Source organism: Podarcis filfolensis (assembly GCF_964270895.1).
Source record: "Podarcis filfolensis genome assembly, chromosome: 9".
Taxonomy (NCBI): Eukaryota; Metazoa; Chordata; class Lepidosauria; order Squamata; family Lacertidae; genus Podarcis; species Podarcis filfolensis.
The window spans coordinates 74,606,503-74,629,353 of record NC_139610.1 but is presented as its reverse complement, the minus strand read 5'-3'; the positions used below and the strand labels follow the sequence as shown (position 1 = coordinate 74,629,353).

At 42.1% G+C, this 22,851-nt stretch overlaps 1 protein-coding gene and 1 long non-coding RNA gene across 4 annotated transcripts; one reads left to right on the top strand and one right to left on the bottom strand.

The window, feature by feature from the left end:
• Nucleotides 1-436: 436 nt before the first annotated feature.
• LOC310742403 (CD209 antigen-like protein A) lies at nt 437-17,070 on the bottom strand. 3 transcript variants are annotated; one of them, XM_083571886.1, is made up of 9 exons: nt 16,949-17,070; nt 16,381-16,483; nt 14,814-14,942; nt 8,894-9,004; nt 7,733-7,831; nt 6,889-6,975; nt 4,097-4,248; nt 2,915-3,024; nt 437-807 (listed from the first exon to the last, which is right to left on the bottom strand). In XM_083571886.1, the coding sequence occupies exons 3-9, from the start codon at nt 14,911-14,913 to the stop codon at nt 657-659; spliced, it is 810 nt and encodes a 269-aa protein (XP_083428012.1). In that variant the 5' UTR covers nt 14,914-14,942; nt 16,381-16,483; nt 16,949-17,070; the 3' UTR covers nt 437-656. The 3 variants fall into 3 exon arrangements, with proteins under 3 accessions (XP_083428012.1, XP_083428011.1, XP_083428013.1); XM_083571885.1 differs by having other exon boundaries at nt 16,384-16,483; nt 16,949-17,069; XM_083571887.1 differs by lacking the exon at nt 437-807 and adding an exon at nt 1,261-1,384 and having other exon boundaries at nt 16,384-16,483.
• LOC310742619 lies at nt 14,611-20,802 on the top strand. Its single transcript, XR_014538617.1, has 4 exons — nt 14,611-17,570; nt 17,692-17,964; nt 18,019-18,997; nt 19,378-20,802. It is a non-coding gene; the product is annotated as an uncharacterized lncRNA (long non-coding RNA).
• Nucleotides 20,803-22,851: the final 2,049 nt, after the last annotated feature.

The window sequence follows — 22,851 nt, the reverse complement described above, 5'->3', positions numbered from 1 at the left end:
GCCATTCAAATGATGTGTGTGCACTGTCTTGTGATCAATTATGCAGGGGGGAGCTTACCAGCTCCACCTCCAATATTTTATTTAAGTTGGCACCCCTGCACCCATGAATGCCATGAAAGCAGCCCCCTGCCAAGTTCTGAAGAAATCAAGGGCAGTTCACAGTGTTTGTTGCCCAATATTAGCCCTATATGAGAATAAGGGCGCTGGAATTTCCCAGTGATAAGGCCAAAATTGTATTTGTGATTAGTCTGCTAGAAGGGGACACCAAACGCTGGGTGGCCCCCATTCTCATTGCCTGGCATGCATGGTTGTTCTTATGTGCCTTGTAAGGTAGCGACCATGGAGATCAGAAGGGGCAATGGAACATCAAACACACAGAATAAGGAAACAAATATTGGTATGCATTGCAAATAAATACATTAAACAGAAAACAAGCTATGACTGGACCCTTCCATTCTTTATTTTCATAGCCATCTACGTTTGAGCTTGCAGAATAAGGTCTTTTCAAGGTGTTTTTGAGTGCTGGTGCCAAAGAGTCCTATAATCTAGATGGCAGAGTGTCGATTGTGCACTAAAACAGTGAGGTGAGGTGATCTCTTGTTTTTGTTTTTGTGTAGTGATCATGCGATCCAGTTTCTTTCATTCTAAATGTCTTCTTAGAGCCAGGTATCATCAGGCACCTTCTTACAAATGTACCCTATGCGTTGCTCACAGTGTAATGCTATCCAGCAATGCATTCCGCAATCAAGGCCTATTGCAGCACAATGGTTTCTGTCTTCGTTTTTAGGCTCACCCGTTTTCCAGTACCTGAAAAGAAAAGAGCAGCACTGATCAATCAGGATTGGATGTCTACTTCCTCACACGCTCCCTATGCCTTCTACCATTAAAAAGATGTTCAGCTCTTTCTCTCTTAACATCCACCCACAACTGGGATGGATTTTTCTCCCCAGATTTTAGAATTCTAACCATGTAAGGAAAACAACAACAACAACTGTGGGTCAAGACTGCTTCTTTTCTTTTCACATGAAGTGATTTCACATAGGAAACTACAAAAAGTGAGGGTGTCACTTTGGAAGGCTCAGAGGTACACACAAGAACTTTCAGTCAATTTAGTTTGGGCAGTATCCAATGCAGTACTTCTGCTATTGCCAGGATTTCCATTTCTGCAAAGGAACTGGCCCTCTCTCCTTTCCATATGCACCCACATCCTCCTCAGATCTGCTTTGGACTCTTGTGGGTGTTGACAGATCCTTACTCTCAAGTAGCAGAGTTAGCACAGTAGTGATTGTTCTGAGCATATTAAAACCATGTTAGATTTGCATCCGCCTTCATCCACCTCATCTCACATCCATCACCCACTCCATGCATGAGGAGAGCAATGACACTATACAGAAACAAAAATAGCTATGTCTTCAAATGAATTACAAAATTCTATAACCACAAAGCCATTATAGGGTTGATTGAAATGACATATCTCTCAAATATATATCTTATCTAAATCTTACATGCTGATTCTAAGTTTACTTTAATCAATTACCCATAGTTGACAAAGGTATCACCCAAGCCTCACTCTTATTGTCACTTGCATTCTCCAGTGTCCATTGTATCCTGAATCAAGTCCCACTACACAGCACTAAAATTTTGTGATAAGCTCATTCTGTGATAACTTCCTCATTTTTAGCTCAATGTAAATCTATTAAATTTATATTACTAGTAATAGTAGGTGTTTTTTACTCCCATGAGATGTTTGGGTGATCAAGTCTAAGATCACATACAGTAGTGGCTCCCAATTGGTGGTCCACGGACCACCCACCCAGGGGTTTCATGGTGTCATTCACATAACTAAAACTAAAACACAGAGATATCAAAATGTTCAAAGGTATGGTGGCCCATGGCGTGGCTTTTGAAAATGAAGGGGTCTGCAGTACTTAGCTAACTGGGAATCGCTGGCATACAGGGTTTAATTTCCCAGCTAGTATTATACAACCCCACTGCCTGTTTGTAAAGTTTATTCAATACCTTTGTCAAAAAGGATTCGTGGTTGGTATTGGGCGCATCAATGAAGATGAATGTCATTGGATTTTGTTCCAGGAGACCTTGCAAAATTGAAAGCAGCCCCCTGTTAATGCAGCCTTGGTAATAAATGCCAGACCAGTTCTCTGTTCTACTACCAAGCTGTGGGTGAGTGAGATCTTACTCTGACCTTGTACATCCATCCACACAAGCTGAAAAGAGTTGTTAGATACAGTGGTGCCTCGCAAGACGAAATTAATCCGTTCCGCAAGTCTCTTCGTCTTGTGATTTTTTCGTCTTGCGAAGCACGGCTATTAGCGGCTTAGCGGCTATTAACGGCTTAGCGGCTATTAATGACTTAGCGGCTTTAAGAAAAAGGAAACAAACCTGCAAGAACTCGCAAGACGTTTTGTCTTGCGAAGCAAGCCCATAGGGAAATTCGTCTTGCGAAGCACCTCAAAAAACAAAAAACCCTTTCGTCTAGCGGGTTTTTCGTCTTGCGAGGCATTCGTCTTGCGGGGCACCACTGTACTTAAAGGGAACCATGAAGTGTCTTAAACTGCCAGCTGGCAGTGTTGCTCAGCTTTAGGTTCCTGCAAGTCCTTTTGAAGCTGAGCTAATCAGCACAAACCATTTAAAAGAATGCCTTCAGCCTCTTCCGAAACACCACATTCACTAGGTTAGAGAAGCAGGAAGAGTAGCCTTCCTGCCTCTCTAACCTAGTGAGAAGCAGCAGCCACTCATCTGGGCAATGATGTGGAGAAGTACATATGTAGATCTTTGGTAGTAGAGAAAATTGCATAGCAAAATATATTTGGAAAGGGAAAGAATGAATTATGTAAACAGAATCTGCAACTTTTGGGAATGCATGCCATTAACATATGTTTCTGCAGAAACTTACGTGATTATAGCCTCTATTCCTGACAGCCATCTCCATTTCTTTGCCTTGTCTTTAAAGACTCCAAACCAAAAAAACTTGTTACGCTTTTGTACTTCCGCGTTGATAAAATTCTAGGGTAGGGGTGTTGAGAAAGAACAAATAAAATCTTTTAAAACAGTGTCCCTTTCTCTGGGAGACTATAGCCCCTTACAGAAATTCAACAGGCATAAAACAAGCACATTTTAAAAGAAGAAGGTATCACATTTGAAGACCCAATCCAAATTTTGGCGGGAAAGTGATCAAAACTATACATTGTATTCCCATCACCAATAATAATTTCATATACTGGATGTGGTATTGTCCCCCTGATCAAAATTATGATGCTGATGGTGATGATGATGATGATGATGAATGATGAAGATGATGGTGATGGAATCAAGGAAGCACCCCTAAGAGGAAATATTGTAGTGAAGGGGAACTTCACCTGCCCTCACCGAGTCTGGCTACATATGTCTTCCAGTCATGACACAGAGTTATAATTTCCAGATACTGTAAATGACTGTGCCAGAGAACAGTTGGTCTTGGAACCACCTAGCAGGACAGTGACCTGTGTGTCAAATACTCCAATTTCTGCATCCATGTTTGATGGTTGGTTCCAGAGACACTGGAATCAGTCCGGTTGTGGTATGCTTGATGGCATGATGATGAGATCTCACCTATGTCTGTGCCCTGCAGCACCCCAGTAGCCCCTCTGCCAGAGCTAAAGGGCTGGGAAAAGGATATACCTTGCAAGCTCCTCTAGAGTCATCTCCATGATACTCTCCTGCCAGAAGCTTAGCGTGGTGAGGGAAACGTTTGTTTCTAAGCACTCAATACATCTCAAAGAGCAGAGGAAGAATTTACAGAGAATCCAAGAGATACCCGGTAGATGCCTCTGAAGTATCTCCTCCTCCTCCTCCTCCTCCTCCTCCTCCTCCTTGACTGCCAGCTTCATTCTATTAGAGCTCAGCAGCTCCAAGAAACCTTACTGAGTCCCAGAGGGTAGCAGCTCTCCCTGCCCCTCCCACCCCTTGGCTTGACTGATGGAGTTGCTGTCTTGGCTGCATACAGGTAGATGTAACCTTCCTAAATGGATAGTCATGATAGGAGCCCTTTGGCTCAAGAAGATCCCCTGCCTTTCCTATACTTAGCTTTGATGCTCACCTGTTCTTGATATGTTTCCATAGAAAGGAGCTGGGCACCTTCCCTCTCACATTTTTTTTTGGAATCTGCCCATGAGTCTTGGTCACGAGAAAGCAAATACATTGTCCTTTGATATATAAACCAACCCTCATTAAAGTTTTCAATAAGGTGCTCTTCGAGTCAAGCCAGATATGCAGGAAGATCAGAAAAAGAAAACAAGATGGGGAATTTAAGGGGAACCACTTTTTATGCCTGTGCAGATTTCAATTATTTTTGTTAAGTTCATTTCTGTCGCCGCATGGTAACATGTATTCATCTAGGAAGCTCAGAAATCTTAAAACAAGAAAAACATTCACTCTTCAACCCATGTTGATGGTGCAGTAAATACCTGGGTGGGCATAGCTGGAACAGGGAGTGCAGTCAAGAACCTCACCTACTTGTTTCCACCTGGATACTTAGGGCAACATCAGGGCAGACTTGAAGGTTGGGAAGGGGGAGTAGTTTATCAAAATTCTCTTTCTCTCTACAGGCTCTCTGTCCAGTTGAGGGGGGGAGGGAGAATCTAGTGTGTGTGTTGCTGGCATTGGGCAACTGGGACAGATGAGGGATTCTGCTGGTTTACCACCCAGTTTGCTGCCAAGCATTCTCCCTGCCGGAGCTGACAGGATGGATCTAGTGGGCTTCCAAATCCAGTGGGCTTCCAAATGGCTCTGGGGGATTTTCCAGCTGATCTGACAGGTGCTACTGCTGAGTTTTGGCTGATCTCTGGAACAACCAAATAACAACAACAACAACAACAACAACAACAACAAAGGATATGCTGCCCATCTGACTGGGTCCCCCCCCCCAACCACTCTGGGCTACTTCCAAAAAATTAAAACACAATCAACTATTTAAAACATCCCTGAACAGGGCTGCCTTCAGATGTCTTCTGAGAGTCAGATAGTAGTTTTCTTCCCCTTGACATCTGGGGGGAGGGAGTGCCACAAGGTGGGCACAGCTACCCAGAAGACCCTTGGCTTGGGCCATGGACACAATTGGCCCTGAGTACCCTCTCCCACTTCATACAGCCTGTTTTGCCCCCTAGTATACTGCAGAGGAGAGGGCGAAAAAAGAAGTTGGGAGATGGCTTGAACGCAAGTGGAGGAAAAATCTGGTTGAATGCATTCAACTACGGGTGAGGGTTCATCCTCGAACCTTCCAAGTGGCAGTGAAGGATACAAAGAAGCCTTGCTTTGCTTCCTCCATTGTGCTATCCAGCAGAGCTTTCCTTCCCAGGTAGTGTGGGGCCTGCTACAGTCTGGCCCAAAGGAGATGATACAACTGAAAGCAGCTTTCTGTGACTTGCTTGCAAAGCATTTGTGGATAAAATTGCTTGCATCCCCTGGCATCTTGACACACCCTGCTATTACAGCAGACAAATCTCTAAGAATGTCCAGAGCAGAGTCTGTTTCCATTGTGTTGGGCATGTTTCAGTCGGTAAGGTTTGGTGGTTATAGGGTTAACCTCTATGTATCCTGCATCTGGGGAGGAGCTTCCTGCATCCAGGAGCTGAGTTCTTTGCCTGTGAAGTTACTTTCACTTCTCAATGGAGAAGAGTCAGAGATGCATGCTGCGGCTCCGGTCTCTGATGGGATTGTTTGTTTTATCTGTCTGTGTAAATGAAGCTGTTTAGATTAGGCACAAACAGCGTTTGGACTCTCTCTTCACTCACACATCAAGCACACACTGCTGCTCTGCTGCCGGCCGGGATTTCTGGCACAGGGAAACGTGCCGGACCCGGGCAGTTATCCAACAAGGTTCAAGAATGTGGACAAGGTCCTTGGATCGGTCAGGACAACCACCTGCACACTGGACCCTGCCCCTTGTGGCTGATACAAACTAGCAGGGAGGGGACAGCTGGCTGGACTAGAAAGGTGATTAATGCCTCTTTATAAGAGGGGCTGGTTCCAACCTGCTTGAAGGCAGGAGTGGTAAAACCACTCCTTAAGAAATCTTCCTTGTGCTCAGAAAATCTAAGTAACTGCCTGCCGGTTGCTAATCTCCCCTTCCTGGGCAAGGTTCTTGAGAGGGTGGTTGTGGACCAGATCCAGATGCTCTTGGAGAAAACTACTTTTCTAGATCCATGTCAATCAGGATTTAGACCTGGTTTTGGAACAATGTCTTTAAAAGCAATCATATTTCCAAAGGTCAAAGAGAAAGAGGGGAAATGGCATTATACGACTCTCACAAAATGTGTGTTTTGGTGCTGAACACCTTTAGCTTGCTTTTTATGTACAAGTGATGTGATATGCATTCATTCCCATTCTTTGCTCTCGCATCTAAAGCTTTATAGACAATTTTATAATCACTTTACACTTTGTGATGATGGGCTTGTGAAACAGGAGAGAGATTTTACTGTTGCACCAACCACCCCACTGCCCAGCAGTCTCTCTGACCAATTTGGCGGAAGTGCTGCTCATGAATCTCTCTCTTTCAGTTGACCTCTTTTGATTGTCTCTGCAGAGGTGGGGCTCTCATGAGTGAAAATAATAAAGGACAGGTCTTTCAGCTGACCTGTTTTGATTGTCTCTGTTATAGCAAAGAATGGCAAAGTCTTTTCTTTCCTAACCATAGAGGCTAAGTCAATTCAAAAGTTCAGGAGAGCTGAACTGAGTGTCTCTGATGTTTCCCTAGGGTGGCCAGGTGCAAAGGAGGGCAGCACTCTGCTCTGGCTCTAAGAGTATTCAGCTAGAGGAGGGGCTTTTAGCTGGGGCAGAATCAGGGCAGGTTCCCACTGTACTACAATTCTTCAGCATCACAGGGTAGCTTACCAATTACTTTTTGCAGTTCATCATTTTTGTTGGCAAGATACCGCATTTCCTCTGATTTGTTTTGTGCTACAGCAAGTATTCCGAAGTCTAAAAGATTTGAAATAGTTCAAGGCAAAAGAGTATCTGAAATAACAATCTGCAAATATTAAGAAACCATTTTCAAACATTCTCAAGCACTCTAGCCTGAAACAAGAAGCAGAGCTGCAGGATCGGGTTCTTATGAATATGAGGACAGACTTGATTCTCTGTGGCTGAGATCACCAATGAAAAGCCTCAGAAGAATCCTGCAGCTGGATCAGACCAAAGACCCATGCAATCCACTATCCTATTCTCATATTAAAACTGCCTCATGAAGTATCTCTAATGTTCCTCTCCTATGTCCTCCTTTTCTGCTGGGAATCACTGGGTCACAAAACAATTCCCACCTCGAGTTCCACAGTAAAGCCGTATATACAAAGAATACTTTGCAGTTTTCTGTTATGCTTTGTGAGATCTAAGAAAATAGAGGCGCCAAAACTCTTTTTCTGATGAATATTGTGTTGCATTCCACATAACTCTAAGGAGGACATTATGTCAGTGCAGGAATTTCTCCTTGTGCAATGCAATCTTACGTCCCTCTCCCTCCAATATGTTCCCCACCCTGGGGAGCAGTTTTGGTGATGGCATGCAGGGAGAAGTGGGGGCAAAGTTCCCTTGTGCTAGTGCTAAAATCTTGCAGCAGCACAAACATTGTGAATTACAGTTTGATGGGGAAGGACAGCATTTCTAGTGGGGGGATGTGAGAATCACAACCATCTGCTTTTCTTCCTGCTGAGCAATGAAACAGTGATAAAAAAATGCTTACCATCCTTGTCTTCATGGATTGTATCAAGCCCAACAACAAAGGTCCGAATCATATCCATTGCCATTTGAAACTCATCTCTTTTTTTTACTTCCTTGTGATCTAAGGATGAAGTAGGTAGAAAAGAAATGATTAAAATGTCTGACTACCTGGGGGAGGGGATACTTGGTTTCAAACTGCTTTTAATATTGAATTTAAATTGATGACTTGTAACGCAGATAAGAAATCAAATCAACAAAACCATGAATATGACTTCTATTAATATTTCCTGCTCTCAGCTCTTGGTAGGACTTCAGACCAGCAGGGCAGCCGCTGTTTCAATTTGGCCTGTTACTTCTGTCATCAGATGGTTTGGCCTTCCTTTGAGAGCTTTAGATTTTTGGTTGTCTAGATAGACCTTTCCTCTTGGTCCTACAGTCTTGCATTTGCCAGGCTGCCTCATGCTCTGCCACATGCTTAAACTATGCAAATTCTTGGATCATTTGATTCCCTCCACTCGAGATTTGCTTACTTTTGACTGCCCTTTAAAAATGAATTAGGTGTGCAAATAGGTCAAGGGCTCATCTATCCAGTGCTATTTTTCTACAAAAAGAGGTGCTGGAACTCAGCATGAATGCCTCCCTTCTTCTCTTAAAATGGCCACAACGCCCATCTGAGAGGGGCCAGAACAGGGTCCTGATGAATTCCAGCTGAAAAAAGCCCTGCATATATCTAGATATTTAGGTAGGCTCTGGACCCACCCACTTTGGCCATGGCCTTATCCTCTGCAGCCTGTTTCCCCCAAGCACTTTCCTTCAAGGGACTGGAGCCCTGGCAGAGGGCAGGGTGGCGAGGATCAGGAATGGGGGCTCTTCCAAATCAAATGAGGATTAGTTGGGAAAGGAGCAAAGAATTGCAACTGGGAAAGGGAATTGCCCAGGGTGTCCCAGGGACTTGTGTTAGCCTGTGCTTCTGTTCCAAGTGCTGGAACTCACTTATTCAGGGAGAACAAAACAGTGTCATTGCTTTCAATGGGTAACAGCTGTAACTCCCTCCCTGATATCAAAGAGAGCGGATAAATGGGGTAAATGGAAACTGGATCCTACCATCTCTTTTTGGAAATGCTATTGGCATTCAAGCAAAGCCCAGGACAGTAGTAGCAAAGTAGGCCAATTATGTACTTACATAGCAGGAAAAGCAGCAGTGTCAACGCAGTAAAGAGGATAATCAGAAATACGACAACGTATTCACCCGTGGGAGATTTCATGAAGGTTACAAACTTCTGAAAACCAGATGCTTGAAGAAAGACAATTCTGCTTTAGCCATCAGTAGCCAACATATCATTGCCACCCCAGAAAAAAGGATTTTCATACACTGTGGTAGCCATTAGCCAGAGACATTCAGTGGTTCAGGAGGTGGGTCCTTGGGATGCTAAGCAGATGGAGAAAGCAAGGCGAGATGCCTTGCTGCGTGACGAAACTTTTCCATCTTTTTTCTTTTTAAAAAAGTTTTAATCGATACTTTTCAAGTTTATAGATTTCATTAGTTTTACAATCATTTTAACATTTCAAAGTTTGACTTCCTTTCTCCTCTTTCTGTGGTTCCTTAAATTTATTTTTTTAATATCTTCTGCATATCCCAATTTATTTAACTTGCTCATTTAATTATCTACTTTAAATACCTGTATATATTCTTATGAAACTGCACATTATTACCATAATCCACCTAATGTTTTTATCTGTTTTCAACTTATCTGTAAATATTCAATAAACCATTTCCATTCCTTTATAAAAAGTTTCTTATCTCGATTTCTTATTCTTCCCGTAACTTTGGCCATTTATGTATATTGTTAGTATTGTAATGTCTCATTCTCACATTGCACAATGTTGCAGGTTGCCTTTAATTACTTAATTGATGTAGGAGTATGGGAACTATTTAAATGTCTCCTCCCTCTCTCTGCTCTCTCTCTCTCTGCTCCTCTGCTGAAGAAGATGGATGTGAGTGTCCTCTTGTTGTTTTGTTATTTGCTTTACAAATAAAACCTTTGGTGTTACTATTCCAACCACAGTTGCTTCTTCTGCATTCTGCTGTAAAGGACTGAATTTACTATCTGCAAATGGGCATTTAATGCTCACATATATTCCATACGTTTTTATAGCCGTTTCTCCTTTCCTGAGACTTCTGCTTCTTTCCACTTTGGGGCAAGTAGCATTCTTCCTGCTGTAGTAGCATACATAAATGAATTTCTATACAATTTGGGTAGTTCTGTCCCCATAATTCCCAAAAGAAAAGCTTCAAAAGGCGAAAGATTTATATGATCTGAGGTGAAACATTGGCACCCGACCCCACCTGACTCACCATTCCCCCCTTCACCTCTTACCCCCTTTTCTTCCTAATGCAACACTAATGTCTCAACAAATGAAACTGATCTGTAGAAAGTGTAACTTGAAAAATAAGAGACATTGCACATACTTTAGTTAACCAAGAAATCTTTAATAAAAATATATATTTGAAAGAAAGAAAGAAAGAAAGAAAGAAAGAAAGAAAGAAAGAAAGAAAGAAAGAAAGAAAGAAAAGCTTCTGGGTTTTTTTTTACAAAAGTTATTTTGATCATCCTTTTCAATTAATTGTAGATCATTTCCAAGTAAGCTTTAACCTTACTACAAGACCACCACATATGATAATAAGAACCTTCTTTCTCGTTACATTGCCAGCACTTGTTGGCAGATTTATACATGTTTACCAGTTTACTCACTGTTAGATACCAACAAGATGTCATTTTCATATAATTTTCTCTTAAACCATAGCATGCTGTGAATTTTATATCCATACTCCACAAGCATTCCCATGCTTCCATGTCTATATTATGACTGATATCAGTTGTCCAGTGTATTACTGAGTATTTTACTTGCTCATCCTTTTTACTTGCTCATCCAATCTGTTACCTCCGAGGATGTGGACAGGCTGCTTGGACGAGTGAAACCAACCACCTGTCTCCTTGATCCTTGCCCATCCTGGCTCATAAAAGTGAGCCGGGAAGGGCTGGGCAATGGGCTCCGTGGGGTGGTGAATGCTTCTCTCTGTGAGGGAGCCTTCTCAGACCCACTGAAAGAGGCAGTTATTAAATCACTTCTTTTAAAAAAATTCTTTAGACTCCTCTACTTGCATCCCATACCACTTTCAAATTGTCTCCTGATTCAGATTGATTTCAAACAATCTCTTAATATTCCCCCCTTTTCTACTATCTCTTGATTAATAAATTCTCATTTAGTCTGAATCAGCAATTTTGCTCTGTTCTTAATTCCATAATAATAGCATTGTGATCTGATAATGTCCTGGGTAAAAATTCTACCTTCTTTACCTTAGTGTACAAATTTCTAGAAGTCCATACAGAGTTGTTCAACTCGCTGAATTATTCTCAGACAAGTAAAATGTAAATTGTCTGTCCAGTGGGTGTTTCTCTCTCCACATGTCAATTAGTCTTAAATATTCTGTCATCTGAAAAAGGCCTTAGGTATCTTCCCTTCTTTTGCATCACTTCCTCTTATAGTGCTGTCCCATTCCAGCAAAGCTACACCATTCATGTCTATCATCAAAATTATCTTTTCATTCGTATATTCAAATAAGATTTCCTTGTCTCTTTTAAAAGTCAGATTTTTTGTCATTTGGTGCATCTACATCTATTAATATTCTTTTTTTCTCTCTCCTTATGATGTTATCTATATTATCAGTATTCTTCCTTACTCATCTTTAAATAATTGTTTTGGATCTAATTCTGGTTTTTGTATACATTACTATGCCTCTTTTCTTTGTACAGTCAGAGGTCACAAAGTCCTTTCAATAATCTTTTATTGATCAGAATTCTTCTGTGTTTCATTGCAATATGCATTTCCTGAGAGCAAATCATGTTCAAATTTATTTATTTTTACCACATGTTCAATCCCAATCCTTGTTGTTTTATTATTGAGTCCATTTACATTCCACATTAAGATTATCAATGCCATTTTGTCCTTTCTTCATTTATCTCTCTTCTCCCCCTCTGTTGATTCTTCTTCATGTTGTGGCTCCAAACCAAATGCTCTTTCTCCTGCTAATTCTTTTCCATATTTTCTCCAGAATTTATCTGCTTCTGTGGGATCTCTACATCTCTACTTTCACCTTTTAAATATAAAGGAGACTCCATCAGGGTATTCCCAATGAAAAGTGATTTTGTTTTATCACGGTGTGTCCATCAGATATTTGTAATTTGCTCCTTTCTGAAGTAGTCCCATCAGGATTTCTTTCAAAATTATTATTCTCTGGTCATCATCCTGAGATTTTTCTGATAGTGCTTCTGTATTATTCTGTCTTTAAATCTCTTTGAATTTTAAAAAAACCAATCACCCGACAGATTTTTTGCTTTAGCATATCTTGATTTTACATGAAAAGATCTATCCACTGCCACTTTAACAGTTTCTTCACCCATTTCAATCAAATTCTCAAGTTCTTTCATTATTTTTTCACTTAATTCCACTGCCGTATCTTCTGGCAAATCTCAAACTAAGAATCAAATCTTTTAGATGTACTTCCAAAACTGTGATCTCATCCAGAGTCTGTTCATAAAGCAATCTGATTGCTTCAGCATCCCCCCTCATTCTTTCTTGCTCCTCTTTGTTTCTCTTACCTCCCCTTCTACTTTCTTAAATGATTCCTCCAAGCTGGATGTTTTCACCTTTAAATCCTGTACGGTTTTCTCTACTTCTGAAGTTTTATGTGACAGTTCTGCAATTTCTGCTGATAAGTTTTGGACTGCCTGCGCATTAAAATCAGCCTTCTGTCCCAGTCTCTGTATACCCTCCCCCATCTCTTTTCTCATTGCTAATGAAATTCTAATGTCAAATCAGTCTTTTTGTCTCCTTCTACAATTGAACCTTTTCTCTGACTTGGTGTTGTGATGGGCCTGGAGGTGGTTTCCTGCCGACTTTAGCCATAGCCATATCATAATGTCACTAGATGGTGATCTTTCCTTTATTATAGGGAAATACTTAAAAAGGAAATAAAAAAGACCCTGCAATTAGTTTTTGGGCCGCACTGTGTCACTATATCACTATATTTCCACCCTTTGTCACCATTTAGTATCTAACCCCATCAGATCCCAATAAAAAAATTGTAAAAATGCACAGAGTGAATAAAAATAATAGTTAATCCTTAGTTTATGTATTACCAAAAAAATAATAATTAAAAAATCAGCAATCCACAAAGTAATTCAGATGAAATTCAGTCTCACAATGTCCATCTCCTTTGGGTTATCAAAAGGAGGCAAAGAAAAATATATATATACAAAATATGTATTTTTAAAAGAGAAAAAGGAAAAAGAAAGGAAAACACAAAGTCCCTCTTTCCTCTCTTCCATTCCACAACATTTAAAGATCTTTGTGATTTGACCCGCTTGCTGGAAGATATTTATAAAGTCACAAAAATTCTGCATCCAGAGATTTAGAGAAATCACAAGTTAATCAAAATTCTTCGCCTGGAATGCTTTTAAAAATAATCACTAGACTGTACTTCTCATTCTCATTCTTAATTCAGTCCCTGCATATTTTTTCCATGCAGATCAACACCCACATCCGGGGGGGGGGGGGAATCCTCTTTGCCACCCTAGTTTACTGACACTACCTTAAATTCTTTTTCTTGCCTTGTTGAATTGGTCTGAATTCCTTTGTTTGGAGATGTCACTGCTTCAACAGAGGCACAAGAAGCAGCTCGCTGTGGGTCTTCGATTGTACCATGTGTTTGAGCTCAATCTGGGATCTTTCTCAGCTCCCTATGGAGCTTTGCGAGAATCCAGAGAGCATGTTTGGACACCACTGGACCCTTCAGAAACTGAACTTTTCCTTCAGGCTCTTTTTGAGAAGGTGCTTTGCCTGAGCCCCATTCTGTGATCCTCACGGCAATCAGGCTGCTCAGAGCGAGCAGTCTCTGTCATCCTCCATTATCCGTATCCAGCAGGAAGTTCTGGAGGAAACTTTTCTGATAACTAGCAAATAAAAATGCTAGCAGAACTAAAGTAAATTCAGCAGCATATAATTAAGTTGGGAGAAAGTGGGAAATAATTTATATGGAGTAAGTTATACTTAAATGGAGTAACATAAGGGGTCTCTATAGTATAGTGTATTTTAAAATGGGGTTTCAGAGTTTTTAGAGCTTTTTGAACATTTTATGTAGTTTTTATGTAGTTTTATGTAGTTTTTATGTAGTTTTGTAGTAGCTTTATGTAGTTTTTCAATTTCATTGTTCTGCATGGGACAATGACAATAAAGATATTGTATATTGTATATCGTATCATTTATATGGAGTAATTAGAATATGCAGTAGCAGGAGGATAATAATTAAAAGGAACCATGGGAGGGGGGAAAGGGTGTTTATGAATAAATGTATTTGGCTGTTTTCTTTTTGTAAATGTGGAAATTTGTATAAGTGTGGCATAGGGCAGGGAGGAGGAGGCAGAGCAAAGGAGGCGATTTTTGCCCTCGCTCATCCCAGCCCCTTCCCGGTTGCCAGGATACCAGGCAGAGGCTGGGAGGAATGAAGGCAAAGATCGTTCTCACTTGCCCCAGGCCCCTCTCGACTCCTGGACTGCCGGGGAGAGTTTGGGGGGAGAGAAGGTGAAAATCCCCTTGCTTGTCCCAGCCCCCTCCTGGCTCCTTGTCTCCCAGCAAGGGTTGGGGTGCACACATAGGGTGCCCAGTGATGGTGGGGGGTGTTAGCCCCTCAGTATTGCAGGAGTTGGGACCCAGGCCTCAACATGTTTACATGGCTGAAGTCCCTTGCACCTCCTATACCCAACGCCCTGGACAAGATACTCCCTCTGTACAAGATATACCTCCTATACCCAACGCCATGGACAAGATACTCCCTCTGCCAAGAGTGTGCTGAATCCTGGGGTTTCTATGGGGCTTAGTGGATCGCTGGCACCCAAAGATCTGTATGGGCTTTTCCCTGCATTCTTCCCTGGCACAACATGTCTGGTTCCACTTTCTACCTGTCTCCCCATCAACTTCCCTTTCCCGTGCATTCCTCTGCTTTAAGAGACACCTCATCCCATATGACTGTGCTGTATACAGACCACCAGTTCCTGGTTGTTCTGCTCCTTCTGGAGCTGCAGCCTTTGCAGGCGCTGCTGGCGCTGCTGGCTTTGCGGGCTTTGCGGGCGCTGGCTTCCCCATCCTCTCAGTCTTGTATGTGAAACAACAAGCTAGAATGAGACAACAACAAATGGAGATTAAGACTATGAGCACGTTAGGTATAGAACGGTGACTGTCAGTCGGGTCGGGACTGCTGATTCTCTTAGATCTGTCAGCAGCCTTCAACATGGTCGATCATGAACTTTTGAACCACTGCCTTGCCGACATGGGGATTCAGGGCACAGTCCAACAATGGCTGTGTTACTTTATCTCAGGTCGGGTACAGAGGGTGGCACTAGGGAGGGTGTTGTGGAGTCCCACAGGGCGCAATCCTTTCCCCAATGCTTTTCAATATCTTTATGTGCCCCCTTGCCCAGATTGTCCAGAGCTTTGGGCTGGGTTGTCATCAATATGTTGATGACACCCAGCTTTATCTTTTGATGGACGGCTGCCCTGAATCAGCCCTGGACACACTGACCAGATGCTTGGAAGCTGTGGCTGGATGGCTGCGTGGGAGCCAGTTGAAGTTAAATCCTTTCAAGACAGAGGTCCTCTGGCTGGGTTGGGACGACATGGGGTTGGGGAGCCAACTCCCATCTTTTGCGGAGGCTCAGTGACTGCTAGTGCCTTCTGTCAAGAGCTTGGGTGTAACCTTCGATGCCTCCCTTTCCATGGAGGCGCAGGTTGCAGCCACAGCAAAGGTGGCATTTTTCCATCTCCGCCGTATTAAGCAGTTGGTCCCTTACTTTCTCGTCCTGATCTGGCCACAGTGATCCATGCGACGGTCACCTCCAGGCTTGATTATTGTAACTCGCTCTACGCGGGGTTGCAGTACCGGCCCCAACTTGTTGGAATGCTCTGTCACAAGAGACTAGGGCCCTGCAGCACTTGACATCTTTCCACAGGGCCTACAAGACAGAGCTGTTCCGCGTGGCCTTTGGTCTGGACTCAGTCTGACCCTTATGTTTCCCTCCCCTTATGGTTTTGATCTATGGGCTACTATTAAAGTGAGGCTGCATTTTAGATTGTATTTTACCCTGGATTTTAAATTTGTGTCCCCCCCACCCTCATGTTTTTATTGTAATTTTACTGGTGCTAGCCGCCCTGAGCCCAGATCTGGCCGGGGAGGGCCGGGTATAAATAAAAAAGTAGTAGTAGTAGTAGTAGTAGACAATCCAACATAAAGTTGTTGTTGAGTCCAATATAACTGAAATGTCTTCCATTTTCTTTTACTGGATCAATCTCAGTTTTAAACCAAAAGAGATGTTCCATATGGATTCCAAGACATTTTTAAAAATTGTTTTAGGTAATATACCACATTCTCATTTTGCAGCCTATCCCTCTCCCTTAACTCCTGGACATTTAGCTTACAGGACTCCAGTACGATGTTCCCCATTTAATAGATAGTGTGGGACCTATGAGGTCTTCAGATGTTTCTGGGTGTCCCTCCATCACAGGACCACATCTTCCCCACCTTTAATGGAAGGTATATTCATTTAATTATATAACTACCTCCTGGTCATCAGAAAAGATGGAGTACTAGATCCGGTCTCAGTTGGACGCATATAAATCCAATTGAATCTAACAAGACTTTGGAGATCATGTGTTGGTCCTGGAAAAGAAGCAGAGGGAAACTGTTACACAGGCTCTCCAGGTGTGTCATTTTGTGTGTTTTTTGCAAAGACGCAGCCTGACATCTGATGCTGTGGCTTCAAGAAAGAATAGAACTGTTGTCTAATCCCATTTCAAAGCCATCTGATCTAGCAGCCCTTGATATGCTAGGAAATGAGTTTTTTCAAGAACTGTATTTTCTGGATCATGATCTGGATCTGGATTTACAACCTGGGACCATGAGTCAGAGCAGGGCACCTGTACACAGCCCTAGAATATACCACCACTCAGTTTCATTGGATGACCCTGGATTCTAGTATTCAAAAGATAAAAACTATCTGAAGTTTTATAAACCTGCTTATCATTTTCCCTCTTAGTGACCTTTTGGCCCTGGAATGAGACCCTGCAAATATCATAGCTTGTAAGGAAAGTAGTCCACCGATCAGACTTATTTCTGTTTGAATACCTTGGTGTTGTCATGGAACAATCTTTTCTCTCCTTTAATTTCTTCTTAAGGTTGTTTCATCCTCCCACTGGCTAAGAACCACCTCCCTTGTGATGTCAGGCATTCCAGAACTCCTCCCCTTTAGGCTATACCATTTCCTGATTGGCTGCTCATCATATCCAATCAGCATGCCACATAAAGCATAAACCCAGAAAAATGTTTATTTCAGATCTTGTATACTACTTATTTTTCCCCAAAAGTTATTACTGTTTTATTTTTGAACCTTTAAAAACTTATCTAGAAGTACATCTAATGGTCATTGTTTTATTCCATTTTTGGAAGGTGTGTCTTTTTCTAATGCCTCTAATTGACCTACTGTGTTTGGTAGACACTCAAGCATTGCTGTATCCCAGTTTTTATTTTCTCATTTGTTCAGGGATATTTCTTTTCTTTTAATAATAATTTTTATTACTTTGCAATTACAATCCAATAATAGCCTCATTATAATAATACCAATTTATAATGAAATTATTAATACCAATCGTTCAAATACCTAATTATATAATTTATATAAAATGGCCCCCGTGTGCTAGAATGTGTCATGGACAGGACTTCCCACAGTCAAGATGAGCAGTCCGCGTGGGTGAGGGGGCAGTCAGTCAAAAGAGGCAGAGAAAGACTTGCATTTTCCACAGCCATCCGAAAGCATTGGGCTAAAACGCCCCTTCTCAGGAGAAGAGAATGTATCTTATCAGCGCAGTGAGAGCGGCCTAGATGAAGGTCAACTCTCTGAGGAGCAGCCGCTAGTGTGCGCGGCTCCGAGGTTAATGACTGTATGCAATAAATCTTCTTGTAATTACAACCACTACATGCTGATTACCTAAGCCAGTGTGCTGTAGTGGTTAAGAGCGGTAGACTCCTAATCTGGTGAACCAGGTTTGCGTCTCCGCTCCTCCACATGCAGCTGCTGGGTGACCTTGGGTTAGTCACACTTCTTTGAAGTCTCTCAGCCCCACTCACCTCACAGAGTGTTTGTTGTGGGGGAGGAAGGGAAAGGAGAATGTTAGCCGCTTTGAGACTCCTTCGGGTAGTGATAAAGTGGGATATCAAATCCAAACTCTTCTCTTCTAAGCCGGCAGTCTGCCAGATCTTGACAGAATTGATGGATTTATTATTTGTTTTATTTCTGCATTTCAAAACCTTTTAAATATCCATTACATTCTGGTCATTATAATAGACCCTTGTACAACGACTGCAATATTAATAACTTCTAGTTGTGTTGACACAGTAAATGATTTATAAAAGGACAAGTGAGCAACTCAAACTATATATTTGTTCTTCCTGTGTGTGGCAATTATTCCGTCTCATGTAAGAATCTATACACAAAGCTTTAAAAATATTCATTGAACGATTGCCCTTTTTTGTAATAATTTGTCCCACATAGTTCTGTAATTTATTTTGCCAATCTTCTTTATCTTCTTTGGCCAAGGCTTCTTCCTTCCATAGTGGTTGGCTGTTGAAGTTTGTGGGTCGTAAATCCTTTGACCCATGGAGTCTGCTGCCTCGGCACTAATTAGTCTCATTTACGAGCACTCTGACACTTTTATGGCGCCCACAAGCTTCCACTGCACGCTGCACTCTCTTCTCAGTTGTCGGACTTTAGCAGAGTTTATACGCAGCATAAAATGGCTTTGTCTGTGTCAACATGGTGTCTTCAATAACTCGACACCAGTGTGTCTATTCTATCAACTGTTTATTTAGAAGCTTACAAAAACAAAAGAAAGCCTACAGAATCTAGCTGCATGTTTGCAGCGTTATGTCTCTACAAAACAAAACTACCGTATTTTTCGCTCTATAGGGTGCACCTGACCATGGGGCTCACCTAGTTTTCAGAGGGGGGAATCAAGGAAAAAATATGGACCCCCCCCCCAGCTCTGGGAGCAGCGGACAGGCTGCACGCAGCCTATGCACTTCTCCCAGACCTTCTCCATGCTATTGCAGGAAGTGGGGGAATTCCCCCATCTCCAGCAAAAGCCCACAGGAGGGAGAAGGGACTGACTCGGCCAGTCAGTCCCTTCTCTCTCCATGGGGAAAAGACCCCAAGAGCGGCAAGCTCTTTAAAGGCTTTTGCTTGCTTTTGCAGGAGGTGGGGGAATTCCCCCATCGCCCGCAAAAGCCCGCAGGAGGGGCTCTGTGAGGAGTAATTTAAGAAATATTGTAAAAATGGAAAGGAAGAAATTATTTGTTAGAAAATGTGAAGGCAATATTAAGAATTGCAGGAGAAATAATTAAGACGGAAGGCTATCAGAGATGCTGAAGGAAGTCCAAATAAGGATATATGTAAAATAATTTGTGTGGTATGTCTAAATTTTTTGTATGTTAAAATTAATAATAATAATAAAAATTTTAAAAGCCCACAGGAGGGAGAAGGGACTGACTCGGCCAGTCAGTCCCTTCTCCCTCCTTGGGGAAAAGCCCCCAAGAGCGGCGTGCTCTTTAAAGGCTCTCACACTTTTTTTTTTTAATCCACCCATGAGTTTTGCTCATGAGAAAAGAAATAGAATGTCCTTTCATATATAACCCAACCATCATTCAAGTTTCCAATAAGGTGGTCTTTGAGTCAAGCCAGATATGGAGGAAGAATAGAAAAAGAAAACAAGATAGGGAATTTAATGGGATAATCTCAAAGGGTGTCCAGAGCAGAGTCTGTTTCCATTGTGTTGGGTGTGTTTCAGTCTGTAAGGTTCAAGAATGCGGACAAGATCATCAGATTGGTCAGGACATCTGGAACTATGGGGATGGCCCTGCCTGGATTCCCTCCACTCTTACCAGGGTGACTGGGCCAGTCTCCTACAAGGCTAACATACTGGAAGTTCAGGTCCACCACCGGCATGTGGTCCAAATGCGCTGCCACCTGGCTAATGCCCCAGCTCCAGCCACTGCTACCACACCAGACCACAGGGACAAGGTGAACGATCAGCCTGGCTCACCAATGAAAAGCCTCAGAAGAATCCTGCAGCTGGATCAGACCAAAGACCCATGCAATACATGCAGCCAGTGTGGTGTAGTGGTTAAGAGCGGTAGACTTGTAATCTGGGGAACTGGGTTTCCTTCCCCGCTCCTCCACGTGCAGCTGCTGGGTGACCTTGGGCTAGTCACACTTCTCTGAAGTCTCTCAGCCTCACTCACCTCACAGAGTGTTTGTTGTGGGGGAGGAAGGGAAAGGAGAATGTTAGCCCCTTTGAGACTCTTTCGCATAGTGACAAAGCGGGATATCAAATCCAAACTCTTCTATCCTATTCTCATATTAAAACTGGCTCATGAAGTATCTCTTATGTTCCCCTCCTATGTCCTCCTTTTCTGCTGGGAATCCCAGGGTCAAAAACCAATTCCCCCCTGAGTCACACAGTAAAGCCAAATATACAAAGAATACTTTGCAGTTTTCAATTATGCTTTGTGAGAGCTAATAAAATAGAGGTGCCCAAACTCTTTTTTGGATGAATTCTGGGTTGCATTTCACATAGAGCTAAGTAGGACATAATGTCAGTGCAGGAATTTCTCCTTGTTCGATGCAATTTTCAGCCCCTTTCCCTGCAATCTGTTCTGAAGTTTTCCCACAACCTGGAGAGCAGTTTTGGTGATGGCATTGTGGTGGGGCAAGGTTCCCTTGTGCCAGCTAAAATCTTGCAGTAGCACAAACATTGTGAATTACAGTGTGATTGGGGAAGACTGCATTTCTAGTGGGGAGATGTGAAAATCACAACTATCTGCTTTTCTTCTTGCTTCCTTCATTCTGCCACTCTGTTGGGTGATGTCAGAGACCAGGCTGTGGAATTTCTCTGATGAGGAATGGTGGGAGCCTCTGCCTCCACCTTCCGATGCTCCTGACCAGGATCTGAACCTGCCCAGGAGCAGTGGAGCAGTATAGATTTGGAGCAGTGGTTTGCAGAAGGGCATAGTTCTGAAGACAAAAGTTGAGAATAACTGGGGTGAACAACAAGGTGAAGAAGAACTGGAAGAGAGAGAGAGCTAACAAACTCTCTCTCTCTCTCTCTCTCTCTCTCTCTCTCTCTCTCTCTCTCTCTCTCAAAAGTGTTGAGCCTATCAGTCCAAGGTCACGTAGAGCTGATAAGGTGGCTACACAAAAAGCAGGTTGCCAGGTCAGGTTGCTAGACATGGAATTGACTAGGGGGGAAGTGGGTGGAAACCTAAATTGGGAACACCTTCATTCCAAGAATGGCTGCTTTGTTCTTTTGCTGTGATCATTAAAGACTCTTTAAATGCTAAGTGACTCTTTTTGCTTTTGTCCTGCAAATCTATGGCTAAAGAGGAGGAGGAAGCTGAATCTCCGCAGCCTGACAGGTTATGAGTTTCATTGAATATATTTATATTTATTGCGTACACAATATGAATCCCAAAGTAAACTACAGAAATTGAAATCTGTTTAAATTAAACATGGGTTTTGAGCCCAGGATATCAATTGTTTTTTATAAAAGTCTGCCATAATTCCATCTAATCCTGGGGATTTCTTACTTTTAAATGATTTATCTACTTTCTCTATTTCTTCCAAAGAAATTTTCTCCTTCAGTCTTAATCTATCACTTTCTTCAATTTTAAACCCTAAACTTTCCCTACTAATATTTTTATTTTCTTCTTTATATAAAGATTGATAGAATTCTGCAGATTTTCTCCTTATTTCTCTAGAGCTTTGTGTAAGTATTTTCCTTCGGGTCTTAATGGCCTTCACCCTCTGTTTAATCCCTTCTTTAAATAGTTTGCCAGTCTCTTATATGATCCTATTGAGGTTCTCTGAAAATCATTTTTGATCATATTATCTCTCTTCCACACTGCAACTATATCCAGCTCATCCAATTCCTGTTTTAACTTTCTTAACTGCTCCTGTCTGCTCCTTAGAAATTGAACCTGTTGCTGTTGCAAAATTTCAGTCTCTTAAATTTTTTCCTGTCTCCACAAGTATCAATCCTTCTTAATCACAATCTCTTTCAGTATACAATGTCCTCTTATAACAGCTTTGAATGTGTCCTATACTACTGGGATCTCGGCCAAACCATTGTTCTCTTTAAAATACCAACCAATTTGTTTTCTGATATATTCCCTGTCAATCTCTTTTGCCATTATTAGGTTATTGTACCGCCATCTCCTGCTTTTTCCATTCTCTTCCAGTCCCAGCTCCACAAATAGTGGAGCATGGTCTGAAATCCATATTCCCATAGTCTTTGCCGTTCTAACACTGATTTCATTCCCTTATTTACTTAGCACACAGTCATTATAAGAGAAAGTCTTATGTCTGTTGGAGAAGAAGGTAGGTTTGGTGTTGGGGTTTCCCCTCTCAAAAACATCCTTTAATCCCCATTTAGATAATCTGAAAGTACTGTCGTTCTTTATATTCCAATTAAAGTCTGCTGTAACGATAGCTTCCCCTTCAACGTAAAGCTGCAGTCTATTCAAGGTTTTCTTTATAACTTTTTTTCTGTCTTGTGTTAGGGCTGTATATATTAGCTATTGTAAAGATTTTTTGTGACACTTTAATTTTTAAGAATATAAATCTACCATCATTATCTTTTTTCCGGCTCAGAACCTCCAGCCTAAGATTTGCAATACATAGTACAGCGACCTTGTATAGCGAGCTTGTAGGGCAGCAGCTGAAGAAGGAACAAAAAGGGTTTTCTTGTGCGTGTTTCTTGTGGCTGATTAGCTGCTCTCCCTGTGCAAAGGTCAGAGGGGGCAGGGCTTCTCTTGAAGTAGGTGATTAGCTGTGGGAGGAGCTTATCAGAGCTTGTAGGGCAGCAGCTGAAGAAGGAACAAAAAGGGTTTTCTTGTGCGTGTTTCTTGTGGCTGATTAGCTGCTCTCCCTGTGCAAAGGTCAGAGGGGGCAGGGCTTCTCTTAAAGTAGGTGATTAGCT